General features: G+C 43.8%; 1 protein-coding gene across 1 annotated transcript; it reads right to left on the reverse strand.

Moving 5' to 3' along the window:
- Positions 1-486: 486 nt before the first annotated feature.
- LOC148891869 (uncharacterized) lies at positions 487-4046 on the reverse strand. The gene is made up of 2 exons (XM_089009092.1): positions 2334-4046; positions 487-672 (listed from the first exon to the last, which is right to left on the reverse strand). Exons 1-2 carry the CDS (start codon positions 3525-3527, stop codon positions 646-648), a joined length of 1221 nt encoding a protein of 406 aa, XP_088865218.1. The 5' UTR covers positions 3528-4046; the 3' UTR covers positions 487-645.
- Between the last annotated feature and the right edge of the window lie 18233 nt (positions 4047-22279).

Below are 22279 nucleotides of genomic sequence, written 5' to 3' on the forward strand. Positions count from 1 at the left end.
TTATGTCTCACTTTCCATTTTTGTCTTTGATGCTGCTGAGTCTCAACATTCAGAGGGGCTTTAAGCAAAGCATACAAGGGACTAGCGATACAAGAGAAATCTTTGATGTATTGCCTATAATAGCTTAATAGTCCCAAAATGGCTCGAAGCTCACCGACAGTGCCTGGCTGCTTGTTTTTCAGGGCACGCACTGCTGCTGTATCTGCCGGGTCCATTCGGCTCCCCTCAGCAGAGACAATCCTGCCGAGGTACCTCACTTCCGGCTTGAAGAGGTCACACTTTCGGGCTTTGAGTTTTATTCCATTTTCCCTGAGACGTCGCAACACTCGTCTGACGTCCTCAACGTGGTTGTCAAATGTCCCGCTGAAAACAAGAATGTCATCAAGATAGGGGACACATATTTCGTCCCGTAACCCCTCCAGACATTGTTCCATACACCGCTGGAACGCTGCTGGTGCATTCATGAGTCCAAACGGAATTTGAATCCATTCATAAAGGCCCCAAGGGGTCACGAAGGCAGTCAGGTGTCGGCTCCCTTTGGACATGAACCCCTGGTGGTATGCTTTGCCTTGGTCCAGCAGCGAGAAGATGGTGTTACCCCCAAGGCTATCCACCACGTCCTGTACCCGTGGGATGGGGTGCCGGTCAGGGTGTGTTTTCCGGTTCAGCTCTCTGTAATCAATACATAAGCGCAGTGTACCATCTTTTTTCCTGACACAGACGACAGGTGATGAGTAGGAGGAAGTGGACTTTTCCACCCACCCCTGCGCTATCAAGTCCTGTAAATAATCTTTCACCTCTCTGTACATTGGCTTTGGGACAGACATATATGTCTTTGAAACGGGCTCAGTGTCTTTCAACAAAATGTCCATTTGTAGGTTTTCCACACACCCTATGTCGTCGTCCGATTTTGAAAATGATGCCGATTCCTCTCTCAACATCTGCTGAACGGTCGTTCTTTTATCTTCGTCCAAATGAGAAAGGTCAATTGGGGGGTCCCACTGCTCACTGAGAGCGATGGTGGTATTCTGGACATGGACCTCATTGACAACCGCTGAAGGAAGGTCCCTTTTAAATATGTTAGCTGGGTAGACAGACCCTACTGACTGCACTGTACCAATAATAGCCTTTACTGGAAACCTAATATCATGATTAGTAGGGTTCTGGACATTAACAACTATCCTAGGGATGGAACCTGCCTTTACTGAGACCAACGAGTCACAAAGCTCGAGGCCATCTGGCCACTGTGGGTTTTCACTTGGCTCAAAAACCAATGTAACATCTTCCTTAAAGGGCTTAGCCTGTACTTTGCATGGAATAATAAGTGAGCTATGCCTGGCTATAGTGAATCTCTCATTTGTTGTTTTTACACGGTACTCATGTGCTTGTCCCAGACTAACTGCTTTTATGAAAGTGGCAGCTTTATTGCGCTTAAGGTGGGGAAAAGCTAGTCTAACCGATTTCAAGAGCTTTTCTGTATCCCCTGTTTGTGACTCATTAGAGAGGCTATCTAACACAAGACGCTCAATGACATTAAACCCTATGATAGGACACTGTTGCTGGTCACCTTTTAGTACTAATACTGGTACAAGTAGCCCTGGATCATTAGCACCAAGTTTAAATGGTATCTCAAGCCATCCTACATAAGGCATATCTGTTCCATTAGCTGCCACAATATTGAGAGTGTTATCAGGGTCAATAAGTTCATTCACATTTTTCAATGACACGTCAGGTAAGTTTGTTTGTTTCCATAACTCATCTACAGCACACACCTGGGACCCCGAGTCCCAGAGTGCTTCAACCCTTTTGTTACCCAAAAAGCACCGAATAAGACATTTCTTTCCCACTAACTCCCTGACCGAAGGTAATTTGCCACACTGTTTCTTATCTGTACGCTCGACAAATGACTGCTTATGTCTCTTCTGAACGGGGCCACGTGTGTGGGGCTTACATTCCATTTTCATAGCACCACTGTAACACTGGGACCTATCTGTCTCTGTGGTCACACCATGTCCCACTGGAGTAACCCTTTCTAGTTTAAAGCATGGTTCCTAGCTGAGTTCTGTGCTTTGCAGCCTGCTCTGAAATGTTCACTACTTCCACATTTAAAACAGTGCTGACAATATTCTTCACCTGTCTGAATACAAGAATAACACCTGGGCTGAGGACGGGGCATGTAGTACTGCGGAGGGGCGAACCGCTGCTGGAACTGTGCTGCCCCCCTCATCGGCCTGGGCTGCCCCCCTCATCGGCCTGGGCCCTGGTGCTGGGTGGTACTGCTGAAGAGCTGATGGGGAGTGCTGGGTGTAGTAGTGCCTGGCTGGTGGATCTACCTGATATTGTGAAGGTGGAGTGAAGGCGACCTGTTCAGGGTAGTGGTCAGGCAGGCGTTCAGGTCCTCCGCTGTTGGGCTGAGAAGTGGCTGTTGGTTTCTGAATAGTCTCTTTGATCTGGGACACTTCTGCACGCAGCTCTTTTAACAGCATCATCTCTGACCTCATCTCTTTGATCTCTGAAAGGAGTTCATTCGGCACAGTAACAGTATTCTGCTTTAAGACTGTCTTCTTCCCAATCGGGACTGGTGTGTCATCTACCTGGACAGTGTTCAGCGTTGTCACCCGTGCAGCAGCATTTTTCTTTTTTTCCTGTCGCTCTTTTTCATTTGCACATGCCATGTTTAATTTTTCTAACAGTACTTCATCTGATGTGGTGGTTAGCAGGAGGAAAGGTTGCATGTCACTCTTTACATTGTCACTCTGTAACCCCGTCAGAACTGTGTGCAGGAATAAACTCTGGACCAACGTGGGATCATACTTCACCTCTGATTCAGCTTCTTGAGATGCAAAAAGAATCCTTTGACGAAGATCCATTGCACGCAGTAGAAATTTCTGTGGGGACTCTTTATTAGTCTGCACTTCCGATGAGAGCTGCTTGTACAACTCAGTGGCTCCTCTCTCTTGATAGTGAGATCGGAGAATCCTTCGTAAAGAAGTTAGGGTAAGATTTTCTTTCCCTTCGAGGTAGCTTCTCAACTGCAGACCTGGTGTTATGGCACGAACCACTGCATCGATGATCTCATCCCCCTGGTAGCCTTTACTGAGCCCACTTTCTATCTGTCTGACCAAATTAGGAAATGTGAGTTTATCTTTTTGTCCGAGTTCACCTATTTGTCCAGATATTTTGAAATCTTTGCGCCAGGGGGCAGTGTCTGGGGGCACTATGCTTCTCTTTCGCACTGCATCCCGACCTTTTTCACTTGGTTTGGCTATTCCTGGTTCAAAATCTTTTATACTTTCAATCAAGTCCTTTACACGTAGCAAATCTGACATTCCTCCATCTTCTAGCTCTAATTCAGCTCTTTCAATGTAGGTTGACACAATATTAATTAGTTGGCCTCGAGTCTGTCCTGTAAGTTGCTCTCTTTCCAGTCCAGATATTTGGATTTCAGCACATAACTCTGACAACTGTCGAAAATTCAGTCCAAATAACTTGCCTTTGATGTCCAACTGTAATTCCTCCAACGCCATTTTCGAGAGGGTAGACGCAGTTCAGCTGGCCGGATTCACTTCAAAGTCTTCCAGTGCCCTCTAGTGGTGGCTGTACGCACAGAGATGCAACTAGAGCACATGTAGAAACAAACCAGTAAACGGCGACGCCACTCCGACTGGGTTGATTGGGGATATTCGGCGCGAGCTTCTACCCACGGCGAGTAGACAACACTCGAACGCAAATATCCCAGCGGTGCCTCCAAAATGTTGCGCTCTCCACTATAGTAAGGGAGATACGGTGTTGTGGGATCCAGGGAAAAAAACCACAAGACAAGCAATGTGATACGTCTTGACTCAACAGTGGTTTACTTCGAATGCCCCGATCTAATGCAAACGTACGCGCACAACAATTTCCGGTCCAACGATCTAAATCGGTCCGACACGAAACATGAACCGAAGCAGGCGTTCCATGTTTAAATAAACATTTTCGATATATATCATTTGTAAACCAATAGAACTACGCGAATGTAACCAAAATAGGAAATACGATAATTTACAACCTGTCACATACTGTATTTTCATTTGATATTTCAATGACAGGTTTCCATGATGACAGGTGAGGCACTGACTCACCTGCCTCCCCTGACTGCATGTCACTGATTGCTACCATCCATTGACAACTACCATCACAAAGGTAAATAAAATGACTTTATTATATAGTACGGTTTATTTCTTTAATTACAACACAATATCACATTTATTATACATAAAATAAGGTATATTTTGTGTAGTTTTAAGGCTTATTTAATAGTTTTATGGGCACCTGGGAATGGACTATTCTCATTTTTAATGGTTTCTTATGGGAAATAAATGTTTTGCAGACGCACTTTTCGCCTTACGCACACTTTCTGGGAACCAATTAAGTTCGTAAGCTGAGGTATCACTGTATTTCAAATATTGTGAACGAAAATTACAACAAAACCTGCTCAATATAAAACACTGAGTTTAATTTGTTTCACCTTTTCAAATTTTAAAAAAAAAACAACAAAAAATGTTCAAAGACCATCTGTGCATTGTTTATGTATTTTGAATGTAAAACATAAAATAAACATAAGGCACCTACTCTCAATGTGTTGTATTAAACAAGCTAACAAAGTCAAATTAACAGACACTATTTTTAAACCAATATCAACTACAAATCGTAGCTTTTTTTAAACCTTTTTAACCAGAAAAAGGATCTCATCTCAAATCAAGAAAACTTGCAGCTCAGGATTTTTTATTCCTTTTCTTTCATTCCAGTTGCAACTTTGTCTATTGTTGGCCAAAATGTTTGAATTCCTTTTTTTTCTGGCAAACATAAAAAAAAAATAAAAAAAATAAAAAGCATGCATGTGAATTTGTCTTGAACCACAAAAAATAGTTGGATTCATTCTTTGACGGTGGCTGAGAGGTTGAGTCAGGACATTTGTATGACATTTATGGCCTGTTTTCATTTTCCCCCAAAATATGACATTTAGTTTTAAATTACCTTGGCGGGAGCACTGTATTCGCGATTGTGCATCTTGCAACTCGGCAAGCTCACACAAGGGTCAAATTGACACAGAACTGGACTTGTTGCAAAAATGCTGCATTCTGGCCAAAATCAACTGTGTATTTGCAACATTCCAGGTTATTTATATAGCAGTGAGAGAACGACAGAGTGGAGGGGGTAAGAAGTGTGTAGACTTCATGTCTCTGCTTGGTGAGAACTATTAAATTACCAGTGGATGTTCGTGTGTGTGTGTGTGCGTGTGTGTGTGTATGTGTGCGTGTGTGCGCGTGTGTGTGTTTGTGTGCGCGTGTGCGTGTTTGTGTGCGCGTGTGTGTGGAGAGAGAGAGAGAGAGCGAGAGAGAGAGAGAGAGAGAGAGAGAGAGAGAGAGAGAGAGAGAGAGAGAGAGAGAGAGAGAGAGAGAGAGAGAGAGAGAGAGAGAGAGAGAGAGAGAAGCAAAAAAGTGAGCATTTTTTCTGTTGGCGTGAGGCAAAGGAAATAGCTCGTAAAAAAACTATGGTGCGTCCTACTGGAGCCTCGCATTCTGGGATCAACTTAATTACCCGTTTTGGCTGCCGGTTATTTTCTCATACGGCATGGAATAGCCGAAACCCACTCAGGGCTACCACTGAGTATTAGTGCACAGTATTAATGAGAAAAACGCTGATATTTAGCTTATTTGCTAAAGCTAGACCGGGGAAAACTGAAATTATTAGTTTTGTGGCATTTTCTTTTTCATAACACTTGATTTCAAATCTGATGATTCTGATCTGATGTTTGTACCGTATTTTTCGGAGTATAAAGCGCACCGGAGTCTAAGGCGCAACCCCAGTGAATGGTGTATTTTCAAACATTTTCCATATATAGGGCCCACCGGATTATGAGGGGCACCTTCAATGAATGAAAAACAGTTTTCCAAATATACTATATAAATATATACAAGTTTTCCGAATATAAGGCAGACCACATTATCATGCGCTACAGTCGAGCCTGGGGTGACACACTACTTCTTCGACAGGGGGAAATGGAGTTGCATGGTGTCTGTTGACAGTAGTTGCGAGACCTGTTGTGGCTGAATATTACTTCACATATAAGGCGCACCTGCGTATAAGGCGCAGGGTAATCTTTTGAAGAAAATTAAGACTTTTGGCTGTGCCTTACACCCCGGAAAATATGAAAAAGTGAAGATGACTTTTTGGGAAGTAAGGTTACAGACGCTTCTCTCTTTTGTTCTGCTTAATTGCATCGAAAAATAGGTGGCTTCCTGTCAATCGAAGTGCTGGTGCACCCTCTCCGCACCCCCCTGTTGCCCCCTTGGTGCCCGACACTACCGCTGCTGCCCACTATTGTGGCTGCTGAGGAGGAGAGGATGTGGGACAATTCAAGGAAGGAAGAGGAGGGAATCGACAAAGAAGACAGAGTTCCCCCTGAGAAGTCAATCTCCTTCCGTCCCTCTCGACCACTAACTTTGTCATCCCTGTACCTTGTTTAACTTGATGTTGTTTAGGAGGCGACAGGGTGGCGAGTGGTCAGCACATCCGCCAACAGTTCTGAGGTCCAATGCTTGGATGTGAGCTCCAACTCCTCTTTGCAGAACTTGCATGGTTGAATGAATTTTCTCCATTTCCTTGCCCATTCCAAAAGCATGCATGTTAGGTGAATTGTAGACTCCAAATTCTTATTTAGCGTAAATGTGAGTGTGAATGTTTTCTTGTCTAAATGCGCTGCAATTGGCTGGCGAGCAACCAAAGGTGTAGCTGGCTTTTCTCGCTCATAGTCAGTTGGCATGGGGTCCAGCACACTGCAGATGATGGATGTATGCCTAGATTGAAGCTAATTACCAAGTATCGCCCACCTCATGCTAGCTTTATCAGCAAAACTAAGACATGTCTTATGGCTAGCTTATCTGCTATGTCCAGCGAACGTTAAATTTCAAAGCTGAAGGAAGAGTTGTCTCATAAGACAAGATACTCTATGAAAAGAAAACCGCTATCAGGTTTACATTAGAGAAATCCACAAACTGTTAGCCCACCATTGCCACCTTGCTTGAACATCCATGTGAGTTAATGAAACTATTTCTCAATTAGTGTTCTCCAGTTCTTTTTACGAAACATTTTTTGTGCACTTTTTTGTTCTGTTTTTGTCTGTTATTCGCTTTTTTTGTCTGTTATCTGTTTTTTTTGTACATGCAATACTTTGTTTTTGCTTTTCAACCTATCCACCCTCACCCCTTACAATTTTGCTGCTGAAGATGGAAAATGTCTCCACTGTGGGACTATTAAAGACTTTCTGATCTGATAGCATACCTGTCAACCTCCACGGCTCCATGCCCTGACAAACTGTCGTATTTTCCCTTACTAAATAATCGTACACCATATTTTTTTTCAAACGTGTTTATTTATGTAGTTTAACATGTTATATTGTACATGTGTTTCGTTACATCATTCTGTACAGATTCTCAATAAATGATGAAATTACAAGTGCTGTTTAATTACTACAGTGTTTTTATTGTATGCTATTGTATGATCGATATGTTTTCCAGACTTCATACGTTTTTGGCGTGGCTCTTTGTATCAAAATGCATCTTTAAATCATAGAAACCGGAGGTAGCTACTTTCACGTCTTTTTTGCAAGCAACACAATCCGAATATTCCACACCTTTCTTTGAAGCTTGTATCAATCGCTCGTATCGTCCTGATTTTCGCTTTGTTCACGTGTGATCAGAATGATGCAATGGGAAATCCCCAGGCGGCAGATGAATGCGCACAGTAGCATCAAACCGCTCGCTTCGTTTGCAACGAAAATAAACGACACCGAGATAGAGGCTACCGCGGCGAACTTGTTGATTTGATTGATTTGCCGCTTCGTGATAGTCGGTGCATACCGGATGGTACCCAAAATGCATAATAAACGTACTTTGTACAGCAAAAACGTACAGTTTGACAGGTATGTGATAGTAAGCTTTAATAGACAATTGACTTTTTTAATGACTAGTTATCACAATTTTGCCACACCTTCAGTATTCCTGCTGTATTTACGTTTCATACAAATGGATTTTTCTCATATATTTATGACAGTTATTTAGGATTTTTTTTTATTCTAAGCTTAGGCTAAGTTGTTTGATGCATGTACAAGTGTAATATGACAACATTTTGTTTTATCATCTTGCACTCGTGAATCCAAAGAGCAGCTCCTTTCATCTGGCCTACGTATGCCGCAAGCTAAATGAGTACATACCATTGCAAAGAGCACCACAGCAAACCAGTCGGTGGAAGGAAATGTGTTTCCAGACATTTTGTTTATGACGTAGGCTCCATTAATGTCTCATACACTTAAGCCTCTCTTTAGAGAAAGTGTATCTCTGCTGATGGATCGCCCTATCGTCAAGCCGTCTGGCCAAAGAAGGGGAATTAAACCCTCCGGATATGAAGTCAAACTACAAAATGCGCCCTGTGCTTTTTCAAGACTTGGCCAGGCTGACTTATAATGGGCCTTTATTAAAAACCTCAGACCTCAAACGGAGGATTGCGACACTGATACTTTGCGGCAGTGGCGAGTGGAGAGACGAGAGAGTGCTGAGGCATCACAAAACAGAGCGCCGGCGCACACATGAGCTCACCATGCTGCTATTCCATCGCAAGGCCGCAGGAGCCGTGGAAATATTTGGACGCGGCTCCTGGCTTGTCTGCAGAACAAACCGGCGCATCGTCTCCCGTGGGCGCCCGGACACGTGTACACATGAAAAAAAGGCCACTCAGCAGGAAGCCGCAACCGCACCCCAACACCACAGACTCGTCTTCGTCAGGGGCGGCATGACTTGCTTTTCATGTACTTTGAATGTTTTACCCTACACAAACATTATTTAACTAACCACCATTAAATTTGACACCTAGCATTAGCTTTAGCTGCCAGATTAGTATGTTTGCCTGTTTTCAAGCATTTGCTGTTTTTGTGAGCTTTAGAGAAGTACGAAGAATTCTCCACCGGTTAATTAGTGAGTATTTGTTATCTAGCATTAGCGACTCAACTATATGACTCATCTAGTCATTAAATAATGAGTATTGGTGTTTCCAGATAGCATTAGCAGCCATAAGACTCAAAAAATATATATGGTCTATGATCATTTCAGACATAGCATTAGCATTATCGCCATGCGCACTTATTGGATGGATAGTTTGTTTAGATATTAAGGCTAATAGTCAGCAACTATTCCCTGACTTCCATTAGTGGCCATGTTAGATTGTATCCTCATTTTGTGTAATGAATATTATGCCGAGAAAGGAAAACCATGGATAATAAATCTGTACACCACGCTCACGTCGCTTCAAAAGAGGAACGATTAAATTGTTACAGACTATATCATCAAAGCCGAAATCGCCATCACAGCACTCCGAAATGCAGGTGAAACTATGGGTCGATGACATGATCATTGCGGCTAGCAATGAAATGGTTTTGAAAAAGGTTAAAGAGATGCTCTCTGCAAGGTTCAAAATGAAAGATATTGGCACACTTAAACATTTTCTGGGTATCGATTTTAGTCAATCAGATGGATGTGTAAAAATGTCACAGGAACAATATGTTAACAAGATACTACAGCGTTTCAACATGTATGATTGTAAGGTTCGATAAACACTTTGTGAGCAACAGTTGGAATATTCCAAAAATGCAACGAAAATGAGTGATGTCAGAACTTATAGGGAAGTAGTGGGTAGTTTGATCTATCTAAGACCATGTACCAGACCAGATTTGAGTTTTGTGGTAAGCAGGTTGGCGCAATACTTTGCTGAGCCAACAGAGGAGCAATGGAACACTGTGAAACATGTGTTAAGATACCCCAAGGGCACTGCTGAAAAAGGTCTGAGTTTCAAAAGAGATGATAGTGAGAAGCTAGGCATCCAAGCCTACAGCGATGCGGACTGGGCATCTGACTCCAGTGACAGACGCAGTACTACAGGATACTGTGTTAGTCTTAGTAAAAGCAGCTCTTTAGTGTCTGGGAAAAACAAAGAAACAGCCAACAGTTGCGCTTTCCACCTGTGAAGCAGAATATATGGCTCTAGCTTCAACAATACAAGAGTGCTTATATCTAGAGCAGTTACTTGAGGCTATTGATGATACATGAAAACAACTGTATTTGAGGACAACCAGGGAACAATTGCACTTGCTAAGAATCCTGTTCATAGACAGAGGTGTAAGCATGTGGACATAAAGTATCACTTTATCAGGTCAACTGTTAATGAGGGTAAAATGAAGTTGGTGTATTGTCTAACTGAAGCAATGGTGGCCGACATCATGACTAAACCAGCCTCAAAGTCAAAGTTGATTCAATTTGCACCAATTATTTTTGGAAGTTGAAATGTGTTAGAGTCTACATTTTTCTATTTACTTTTGGTTTACATTCCAGCAAACTGAGTATAAGTGGCGGTGTTAAGAAAGTTAGATTGTATCCTCATTTTGTGTAATGTCTAATATTAACCGGATCTGGCAACCCAGCCACAACGCGACATCACGTGATTTGACAGCGATCAAAGCCATTTGACATGTCTATGTGTTTGACTTCTCTTACGACGATGAGCGCAGCGGCTGCTCTCTGTTCTCCTGCAAATAAATATCCTACTTGTATGATCTAAACAAGAGGACCATCTCTACTCTTTATTCTCCCAAATGCGACGCGAAAGCGCTGAAGATCTCAACAACCTACCATCATGTCCATTTTCACGACATCCATAAACCTCCATTTTGTTCTTCTTATCTGTATCCTGCATGGCAGTTCAAGGCTCAACACTCAGGATATTTCTCCCAATATATTCACTCTCTTTTCTCTGGACATGTCCAAACCTTCTCAGTCTGGCCTCTCCAAAGCCTCTAATATGAGTTGTCCCTCTGATATACTCATTCTTGATCCTATCCAACCTGGTCACTCCCAAAGAAAACCTCAACATCTTCATGTCTGCTACCTCCAGGTCAGCTTCCTGTCTTTTTTCAATGGCACTGTCTCCGGTCCAAACATCAAAGCTGGTCTCGCCACAGTTTTATACACCTTTCTTTTCATCTTGGCTTTTCAACAGCAATTCCTGCCTGCCTGTAGACACTTAATAATAATAATAATAATAATACATTTAATTTACAAGGGCCTTTCTGAACACTCAAGGACACTTCACAACAAAGACAACACTTCTTCACTTCTTTTCCACACTTTCCATTGCTCTAGAGTCTAGACAGTTAAAATCCTCCACCAGTTTTATCTCTTCTCCCTGTTACATCACTGTTGTGCCTTGGTCCCACTCATTCACAAACATTCCGAATCCGACCGAATACACACGTATTCGGTCTTGCTCGAGTGACCTTCATTCCTCTGCTTTCCAAGGCAAACTTCCCATTCTCTTGTCTCTCCTTCACCTGTTCCCGGCAGAACAGAAGACAATGTCTTCTGCAAACATCGTCCACGGAGATTCCTGTCTAACTTTGCCTGTCAGTCTGTTTATCCCCGTCGCAAATAAGAAGGGCTCAAAGATGACCCATGGTGAAGTCCCACCTTTAATCTATTGTCTAATAAGCATTTGCAAATTATTTTTACCTGTTACTTATATCATAGTTGGAGAGTATTTTCCACATACAGTGAGACCTTGGCTTACGAACTTAATTGGTTCCCAGACAGAGTGTGTAAGGCGAAAAGTGTGTCTCCAATTTTTTTCCCCATAGGAAACCATTAAAATGAGAATAATCCGTTCCCAGGTCTACATAAAATATAATCTTCAACTAAACTAAACTTACAACTACACACAACATACCTTATTCTATGTATAATAAATGTGCTATTGTATTTTAATGAAAGAAATACACTGCACTGTATAATAAAGTCACTTTATTCACATTTGTGATGGTCGTTGATGGCTCTTAATTGAAACCTGTTGCTTTCTGACTTGTAAGATCTTACGAAACTGAGGCATCACATTATCATTCATCATGTTGATGATTGTCATAGCCTTTTCTGGATGGAACTGTTCATTAAAAGCCTGCATATCAACTCCTGAATAGCCTGCTTCTGCTTGTCCTCTTGAAGGCAAATCAAATCCTCTGTGTTGAGGACCTCATTATGGTCAGCAACAAGCTCCTCGATGTCATCTGCATCCACTTCGAGTCCCGTAGGTGCTGGAAGACATTTTATTACAACAAAAGGCGCGAATCCGATGATTCCACGGACGCGGAATAAAACGTGACAAAATAAGACGGGCGGGGCGATCTATTCAGCACATTCGCGATCCCGGAAAGCACCAAACTTACTCGATCGCGGCTAACAATCACCTCGGGCAAAGTAAACTCTTGAACTTGCCAGCACAAGACACAGTGAGGAGCGAGGCCTTGTAATCATGTCACTAGTGAGGTGACAGCGACACGTTGAAATGTCCCAGTATCGGTGATGAGGGGATCAACACGCACACCACGAACATTCGCGATCCCGGAAAGCACCAAACTTACTCGATCGCGGCTAACAATCACCTCGGGCAAAGCACACTCTTGGACCTGCCAGCACAAAACACAGCGAGGCGTCGTAATCATGTCAATGGTGAGGTGACAGCGACTCGTTGAAATGAAATGAAATTGAAGTTTCTTCTTCGGCTGGCGGAGGTCGAGAGCAGCGGCCCCACCCCAGCTGTCAACTCGCACGTGACAATTTCGGTGTCATTAGTCACGTGAAAGCATCGACTAAATAATGCCTTTGTGTAAACCTTTTAGGCGATGGATGGTAGCAATGGTGGACAGTAAGGGGCTCTTTATTTGCAGAATGGTCGTAGAAAGTTACTCTCAGGGAAGTGACACGCAGCGTGAGAGATGTGTCAGGCTGAGACTCACATGACAGCCGCGGTGTGCACATGTGACGCCACAAACGCACACCTCGTTCGTGTTTCTCAATGATCTCATCCTCGACGGTGATTATTAGGGGATCATCGTGCATTCATTTCCTAATAGTGTAATTATCTGCAAAAAGCTCCTCGGAGGCGATCGATGTGTGAATTCAGAGAGAGGGGTCGTGGAAAGGTGATGGAGCGCTGTTCGGTCGTGTGCTTCCGCCGAAGATCCGAAGATCACTCCGCCAGATCCGAAGATCACTCCGCCAGCCATGGTGGGTGTGTATCGCGAAAAGTAGTGCGTATTCCAAGGTTTAATTTTCATAAATTTGACGGTCGTAAACCGAAAAGTTCGTAACGTAAGGTGTTCGTAAGCCAAGGTCTCACTGTACTGTTGGCTTTAGCAACCATGTGACTCATCGCCTACATAATATACTATTGCACAATGTAGCTTCATTTTGTGACTGAAATGGATTGTCCTCGACTATTTGCCATGTAGCCCCCGCTTGAGTGTGCATGACATCTCATTAACAGTTGCTGTGTATTTTCCACCTGGTGTTCGCTTTAGTGCCATGTAACACGTGAAACACAGTACAGTATTAGGTGCTGTACCATGAAATAGAGTAATCTGATTTATCTCTGTGTTGTTCGGGGAATGTCAGTATCGGGAGTGGTGATATGTGCGTGTGTGTGCGTGTGCGTGTGCGTGTGCGCGTGCGCGTGCGTGCGTGTGTGTGTGTGTGTGTGTGCGTGTGCGTGCGTGCGTGAGTGCGTGTGCGTGTGTGTGTGTGTGTGTGTGTGTGTGTGTGTGTGTGTGTGTGTGTGTGCGAGTGCGGGTGCGCGCGTGTGTGTGTGTGTGTGTGTGTGTGTGTGTGTGTGTGTGTGTGTGTGTGTGTGTGTGTGTGTGTGTGTGTGTGTTGGGGTGGGAGATCCCCGTGAAAAGGAACTCATAAAAGTCCCATTTGTCTGTGATGCATGAGCAAGTGAAGGCAGCTTTGGCGCACGTGTTGGCGGTGGCGCTAAATGAACTGTTAAGACAAATAATCAAAGACTGCACTGGCGCCAGTCAAATGAGACAAGTGGGGTGGGATTTCGGAGGGATTTAGTGGCTCCCCATCCGCCGACCCTCTGTGCTTGCTAGCAGGTGGAGGACCCCCTGACCAGCCAACCGTCAGGGGCTTTTACAGGATGGAAGTGCTTACACAAAAGAGGCCAAGCGGCCCACTGACATGAAGAAAGTGCTGTCGCACTCCCCTGCTTTCCAGCTATTGTGCTTCGGCACTGTTCTCTTTTTAGATGGTCTCTCTGGAAACAGGCTGACAGCTCTGTGTGCCAAAGGATGTCAATTCCACTTACGGCCGCCTGCTCACTATTAAAGTGAGTCCTCAGTGGGATTGTGGCGTCACCGGTGCTGCATAAAGAGAAACATCAAACTCTTGAGGATCACCGCTTGTGTAACAGGCAGCGTAACACATCCTCAACTTTGTTGTGACACACCTCACCTGAGCTGTCATTAGAATTCTAAATGCGCATAGGGTACAATGAAATCTCAATACTGTTACAGAATTGTTGGTGTGGGCCCCTTTTTCCGCTGCTCAAGTCAAAAGGACAAGTGTGTTCATTTATCAGACTGCAAACACAGCACTTGAATCCTCAACAGGCACACCGCTTGCCGAATAACTTCATCGGCTTGGATGATTACTTCCCGTAAACCCTGGCTTGCCTATGCACTATGATGGCACTCATAATTCTCAAGTACCTCAGGATGCCTAAATTACATTGTACTCCACCTCATTGGGTGCACATGTGTCAAGTATTGTGATAATAAAAACCACATGGTGAAAGGTGCCCACAATGTATCCTTCGGCCATTTGAGACGATCCATACACAGAACTATGAAACTTGAAGCGCATTACTATCACATGAGTGTCACCGAAGGCTCTCATGATTTTGATTGACATTAAGATAAGAAAGGAAAAGGATGCCATCAAAAAGGAAGTGTGAAGCCAATTTGAGCTTTCGAATGCTGGGAGAACATCCCAGTTATGATTGATACCACAAGGGTTGTGTATTTAACAAGGTGTTTACTGCTGTGGTTGTAGTTTGCAATGGTGTCATACAGGCTGCTTTCGAATATCATCCTTGCCACATGTTTATAGAGCACTATGGATAAAAAGTGTCTTTAGATGACGGTATTTTCAACAGAGCATCTGAAAGAAAACTTCTGATTCTTCTCAGTGGTTCGTGTTGCCTGGTAACTGAATGCTTCTTTCATCAATGTTTTTTTCTTCTTTGTCATTGATCTCTGTGGAACGAATCTGTACTTGTTCACAGTAACAAAGACAACAATTTAAAACTGAAAGCTCTGACGAATAGGCCCTTGCATTGCATTTACTGGGCAAGTATGTTCTACACTGCCTGACAATGGGGAAACAGGAAGCGATTTTTGAAAATAACATTACTGTAGCAGAGCAATTTTGTGTTCACCCATAGCTAGCCAAAGAATGCCTATTTTGCTCGCACGGTCACTAAATATTCTAATTTAAACTTAATTGTTAATGTATGTATTGTAACTAGTCGACACCGATCCCAATGAAGTGCATGGCCAGCTGACACATTTGTATCCTCCCAAAATAGATGGGTGTATTTAACACATGAAGGTGTTGTGGTGCACATGTGACGGGTGTCAACAGTGACTGTCTTCATCTCCACAATGCTGCCGTCTTAATAAGACCAGACGCATGGATGTGTCTTTTTATTTATTTTATTTATGCAACACAGTATGTCAGAAGGGATGGGTGAAGTCGCATAGGTTTCGTCTTGTGATTAACATAAGTCTCGTCCAGATTGTTCTGCACGTGCAAAACATTGTGGTTAACAATACAGAATGAACAACGTGTAATCGTATAGTGGCTATTTACAGAAAAAGAGAAAACAACACAAGTTCAGGGTTATTTACATGATGTCCCTGAACGCATCACATGCAGAGACGTCGGCAGAACACCGGTCGGAAGGAACACGCGGTCCGTAATGGCGGCAGTACGACCTGCCACGAACACTCACGGCCAAATGAAACGCGACACAAGAAACTAAATACCATACAATAAAAACAAAATGAAACAATCATTACCTGCAACACAGTATGGCAGATGGGATGGGTGAAGTCCCATGGGTTTCGTCTTGTGATTAACTGCGCAACAGAAAAGCACTATGAAGCAAATATGTTCCACTCAACAAAACGTGAATTAAATAATGACACAAAAAATAATCTGGACTCGAAATGAATAAGGGAACTAATTAGATAACACTAGACAGTACAAAACGGGAAACAAAATAAGATATTGTCATGAAAATGCGCGTTAATCCAAATCATCAGAGAAATGCGACTCACCATACATCTCGTCCAGATTGTTCTGGAAACTATGGGCGGGACTTGGTGCCACACTGTGCGCCGTTGCGTCACTTCCGTCATAATTTAATAATCTAGTGCACAACTCTGTTACACACAGACGGCTGTTGTTTCATCTAGAAGCCACAAAATTCACTGTCAATCATCTGATCGAGATATCTGCTTCTGGTTCGTGCAAATACGAGCAAATATCCTGGAGTGGAGTTGATCAAGGGCTCTCATATCTCTCTTAAAAGAAGGATCAGATGTTGATGTTTGGCTCACCCCAGAAGAGATGGAGCTGTGGGCCAAAAAGCTTGACCATTTAGCATTGTTCATCTGTCTGGAATACCTGATTGTGATTGCAACTTAGTTGGGCAAATTCCCAAGTTGGAGCTCCTCATAGTTTAAACTCCGGAAATCATCTAACATGGCTCATTGAAACTAATGTGGCAGACCACCTATTTGACCTCAAGCAGGGCTCCTTCAGACTTCTTTTGTGGATTCTGGTATGGTGAATACGTCCAGCAAATTCTGTCTGTATGTGATAGGAGTGGCGGTGGGGTGAATGCCACAAAACGATTGATGAGACTTTGAAGCCATACTTCTTCCACTTGAGATGAGTGTAATCAAAAGAGCTTTGCAATATAGAGGCCCCCATCTGTTTAGCATACCTGTCTGAAGTTCCTTAGGCTGAGATTGTCAAATTTATGGGCTATGTCCTTCATATTTTTTATGCCTTCGGTTGTGACTGACACATTCACTGAATTCCATTGCCAGTAAGTGAAATTGGTCTATATGGCTATTTTTCCCCATAACTTTCCAGGGGTGCAAAAACATCACAATATCTGACGCCATTGCCCAATCAAATAGAAAAGGACACATTCTCCGTTGTGTCAGTAGGAAGAAAGAAGAAGCCTTATTACAGTACCAATAGAAACATGAGGTGGACCTTTTGGCCCTGGAGGGTGAAAGGTTAGCAGTCTGCCAGCAGAGGCCTGCTCCCGACAGTCTGTCGGCTGCAGACGAGATCCATGTCCTTCTCTACGACTGCTGGCATTCCAGACCATCTTAGAGCACTAAACAGCTTCCGCGGCTCCGGCCTGTTCCAGCCTACAGATGCTATATTGTTGCATCGTAAAAGACAGAAGAGCATATTTATGGACTAAACTGCAGAGAATACCAAGCATTTGTTTGTGGCTTTGGGCATACAATGAAGTCGAGTCATTTTTGCAGTGTTTGATAATACATACTTTTTAACAATTAGTGACCGGGCTTGTTTTTTGGATTGGATTGCATTTACCTTTATTAGTCTCGCAGTGGGCGGCCCGGTAGTCGAGTGGTTAGCACACCGGCTTCACAGTGCAGAGGTCGCCGGTTCGCATCCCCGTCCGGCCTCCCTGTGTGGAGTTTGCATGTTCTCCCCGGACCCGCGTGGGTTTTCTCTGGGTCCTCCAGTTTCCTCCCACACTCCAAAAACATGCATGGCAGGCAGATTTACCACTCCAAATTGTCCCGAGGTGTGAGTGTGAGAGTGACTGTTGTATGTCTTTGTGTGCCCTGCGATTGGCTGGCAACCAATTCAGACAGTCACTTTCACACTCACACCTAGGGACAATTTGGAGTGTTCAATCTGCTTGCAAAACATGTTTTTTGAATGGGGGAGGAAACCAGAGGACGCGGAGTAAACCCACACGGGGCCGGGGAATACATGCAAACTCCACACAGGGAGGCCAGGGTGGCACGCGAGCAGGCAACCTTTGCACTGTGAAGCCGGTGTGCTAACCACTGGACTACCGGGCTGAAAGAAAGAAGTCGAAAAAAAATACAGGAGCTGCTGGAAAGGTAGCCACTCTCGCGCCGCAGTCTTGAAGTCAAAAGAACCAAAATATTTTTACAATTTACAATTATTTACAAAGATAAAAGATTGGGTCATCTTATTTGGAATATTATACAATCAAACAAAAAAAATCAGTATTGAACAATAAAAAAGTTAAAGTCAAGTTCGGTTTGTTTGTAAAACGCCAAGAAAGTAATTGTGTTTTTCCACAGGTGTTAAAGTCAAGGCCCGGGGGCCAAATCTGGCCTGCCACATTATTATATTTGTCCCGCGAAAGCGAATCAAGCATGCCAAGTTCAATGACGCTTGCTAAAGTCTGAACCAAAATTTCAATTTGTCGTATGTAAACCACAATAACAGTCATTATTATTGACTTCTAATTTGAAAATGTGTCATTCATCAATTTGTTGTGCCTTCTGTATGTAATATGTAGAGGGGATGAAACATTCTAATGCGCTTGACGCCCTTACATTCTAGCCTCTCAGAGTGAGCCATAACCTTTAAAATAAAATCTAAATCATAGCACTTCAAAATGAAGGACAGTAGCTACGTATCAAATCATATTTGATTGGAGAGATGTACAGTACAAACTTAAGTAGGAACAGTTAAGGCTATTATAACCACGAAGGTTGTTGGCCCTGAAGCAGCTGAAAAAAAAACGAACCGAGTTTGGGGCCGAGGTCACGGTCTGCGGGAATGCAATAGCTTGTTGCCTTGGTGCAGGTGTCGAGTTTGAGGCAAAGATGAGCGTGATGGGCCTTGAGGACCGATAAGTTGTTTCTGTTAAAATGAGCTGCTGGAAAACATGAAACCATGTGTGAGTAAGTGTGCTGAATAAATGTGACAGATATTTGCAACCCAGGAGGCTCTTTCTTTTATATTGATATATTTTGGGGATATCTGGTGATGGGCAATGTTGGAAAGTGAGCGCAACAACTTGAGATATTCCTCAAGGAGTGTAGGCATCAACAAATCAAGTGGAAATGGATGAAGAGCAGCCACCAAGATGCTTGATATTGGCTTTCTAAAGTCCTGCCTGTGGGTCCCATCCAAGGGGCAGGAGGGAGACGGTGGGGGTCATTTTCTGCAGTAAAACACTGACTCACTTCACGCCCACATATGTGCACGATAAGTGCTAGAGTACACACATGACGCTCCTGCTACACACACACAAGCAACAACACATGCCTGAAAAGTTGCGACCTCCTGCAGCTCAAGTGCTAAACACGTCACTTCACTAAATCCCGCCAGCCTGTACTCAAAGCCGCTTGTAAGGGGCACACAGAGAAAGCAACGACTCGAGGCTCGGGTGGAGGCACAGTGCCCTCTCGGGTAACAATGGAGAAGAGCGGTCTGGGGGATAAGGCCAATGGCAAAAAAAGAAAGAAAAATCAAACCACAAAGCCTCACAATGGACTGACCGGTTTTATGCGCTCGTGTAGCAGGGCTTGTGACTTTTTTTTTGTGATGACACCAAACAAATATCAAGACAGCGTATACGCGTCGTAATACTACGGAAGACCATTTGGGCCAGGTTGAAATACAGTAAAGTCTCGTTATATCGATATTCAAGGGAGTCCGAAAAAATATCCGTGACTATCGATATATCCGACCCTGTTTGCATGTAATTTTCTCCGTGCGTGCATAGAAATAGTATCGATATAACCGGGACTATCGATATATCCGATATCGATATAACGAGACTTTACTGTATATACATTTTTTTAGAGATGATCAGAGAAAAAAGGTCGCAAATTTGCGAGTTTCAAACTTGCAAATTTGATAGATTTAAAGTCACAAATTTGCTCGATTTAAAGTCACATATTTGCTGGATTTAAATGTTGAAAAAAATGTCGGAGTTTGAGATACTGTACAGTGTACATGATTCGGTTGTGCGGTGGGTTAGCAGCCTCATGGTCTTCTGTAGCTGACGGATACGGTCTTGCTGAAATGGACGAGTTAATCAGTTGTTACTTTGAGATCGGGTTTAGTAACAGAGAGATCCTTCAAGGCTTGGCACAGAATCACAATATTGTCATTTCTATCCGGAGTTTGTTGACATTTTATATATATATATATACACGTCTGTGTAAGCTCTCAGTCGTACAGGAGTGGTCCATCGATGAGAAGGTTTCTTCAGCCGTCATCTGTACAAAAGTGAAGGTTTCGGACGTTTCGCCTCCTATCCAAGAGGCTTCGTCAGCGAACTAAAGTCTGACTGGTCGTATTGGCCCCATTTATATATCCCTAATGTCCAGACCTGGTAGCGCCGGACACAGCTATGATAGGTCCCTACTCTCAGGTTGGGGGAGGCGCGGGACCCCCCCCTGTGGCCCCACTGATTGTTCCTACATTCCTGACTAACGATTGGCCTATTACACCCACTCCCCCCGGTATCACCTCATCAGCATAACGACCCTCATCAGCATTGCGAAAGTTGCCTAACCTGTTTTGCCTGAGCAGGCTATTGTATGAACGATCCAAATTGAACCTCACACCACCAGACCGGTTTAATGAAGGATTTTGTTGTTTTATAAGAATCGCCTCTTTTACCCCCCTTTCAAACCATCTATGTTCTTTCGCTAAGATTTTAACCTCATTGTCGTCAAAAGCTACTAACCACTCATTTGACGACAATGAGGTTAAAATCTTAGCGAAAGAACATAGATGGTTTGAAAGGGGGGTAAAAGAGGCGATTCTTATAAAACAACAAAATCCTTCATTAAACCGGTCTGGTGGTGTGAGGTTCAATTTGGATCGTTCATACAATAGCCTGCTCAGGCAAAACAGGTTAGGCAACTTTCGCAATGCTGATGAGGGTCGTTATGCTGATGAGGTGATACCGGGGGGAGTGGGTGTAATAGGCCAATCGTTAGTCAGGAATGTAGGAACAATCAGTGGGGCCACAGGGGGGGGTCCCGCGCCTCCCCCAACCTGAGAGTAGGGACCTATCATAGCTGTGTCCGGCGCCACCAGGTCTGGACATTAGGGATATATAAATGGGGCCAATACGACCAGTCAGACTTTAGTTCGCTGACGAAGCCTCTTGGATAGGAGGCGAAACGTCCGAAACCTTCACTTTTGTACAGATGACGGCTGAAGAAACCTTCTCATCGATATATATATATATAAAAAAAAAATCCTCGTCTCACCCACCATGGGTGGTGTCTGTCCCCATTTCAGCTCAGGTCCTCTACCAGAGGCCAGGAAGCTTGAGGGTTCTGCGCAGTATCCGTGCTGTTCCCAGCACTGCGCTTTTCTGGACCGAAATATCCGATGTTGTTCCCGGGATCTGTTGCAACCACTCGTCGAGTTTGGGGGTCACTGCCCCAAGTGCTCCGACCACCACAGGCACGACTGTCACCTTTAATGTGATATATATATATATATATATATATATATATATAGTGAGACCTTGGCTTACAAACTTAATTGGTTCCCAGACAGAGTGTGTAAGGCGAAAAGTGTGTATCCCCCAAAAAATTCCCATGGGAAACCATTAAAATGAGAATAATCCGCTCCCAGGTCTCCATAAAATATAATTTTCAACTAAATAAGCCTTAAAACTACACACAACATACCGTATTCAATGTATAATAAATATGCTATTGTATTGTAATGAAAGAAATACACTGTGCTGTTTACTAAAGTCACTTTATTTACATTTGTGATGGTCGTTGATGGCTCTTAATTGAAACCTGTTGCTTTCTGACTTGTAAAGTCTTACGAAATTGAGGCATCACATTACCATTCATCATGTCCATGAGTCGTCACCTTACCGTGGTGGAGGGGTTTGTGTGTCCCAATGATCCTAGGAGCTAGGTTGTCTGGGGCTTCATGCCCCTGGTAGGGTCACCCATGGCAAACAGGTCCTGGGTGAGGGACAAAGTACGACTCAGAAGACCCCATATGATGAAAAAGAGAAATGGATTTAGTTTTCCCTTGCCCGGACGCGGGTCACCGGGGCCTCTCTCTGGAGCCAGGCCTGGAGATGGGGCTCGTTGGCGAGCGCCTGGTGGCCGGGCCTACACCCATGGGGCCCGGTCGGGCTCAGCCCGAAGAGGAAACGTGGGTGACCCTTCTCAAGGGCTCACCACCCATGGGAGGGGCCAGAGGGGTCGGGTGCAATGTGAGCTGGGCAGCAGCCAAAGGCGGGGGACCCTGGCGGTCCGACCCTCGACTGC

The sequence above is a fragment of the Hippocampus bargibanti genome, linkage group LG11, assembly GCF_051943395.1.
Source record: "Hippocampus bargibanti isolate YZ-2025 linkage group LG11, ASM5194339v1, whole genome shotgun sequence".
NCBI lineage: Eukaryota > Metazoa > Chordata > Actinopteri > Syngnathiformes > Syngnathidae > Hippocampus > Hippocampus bargibanti.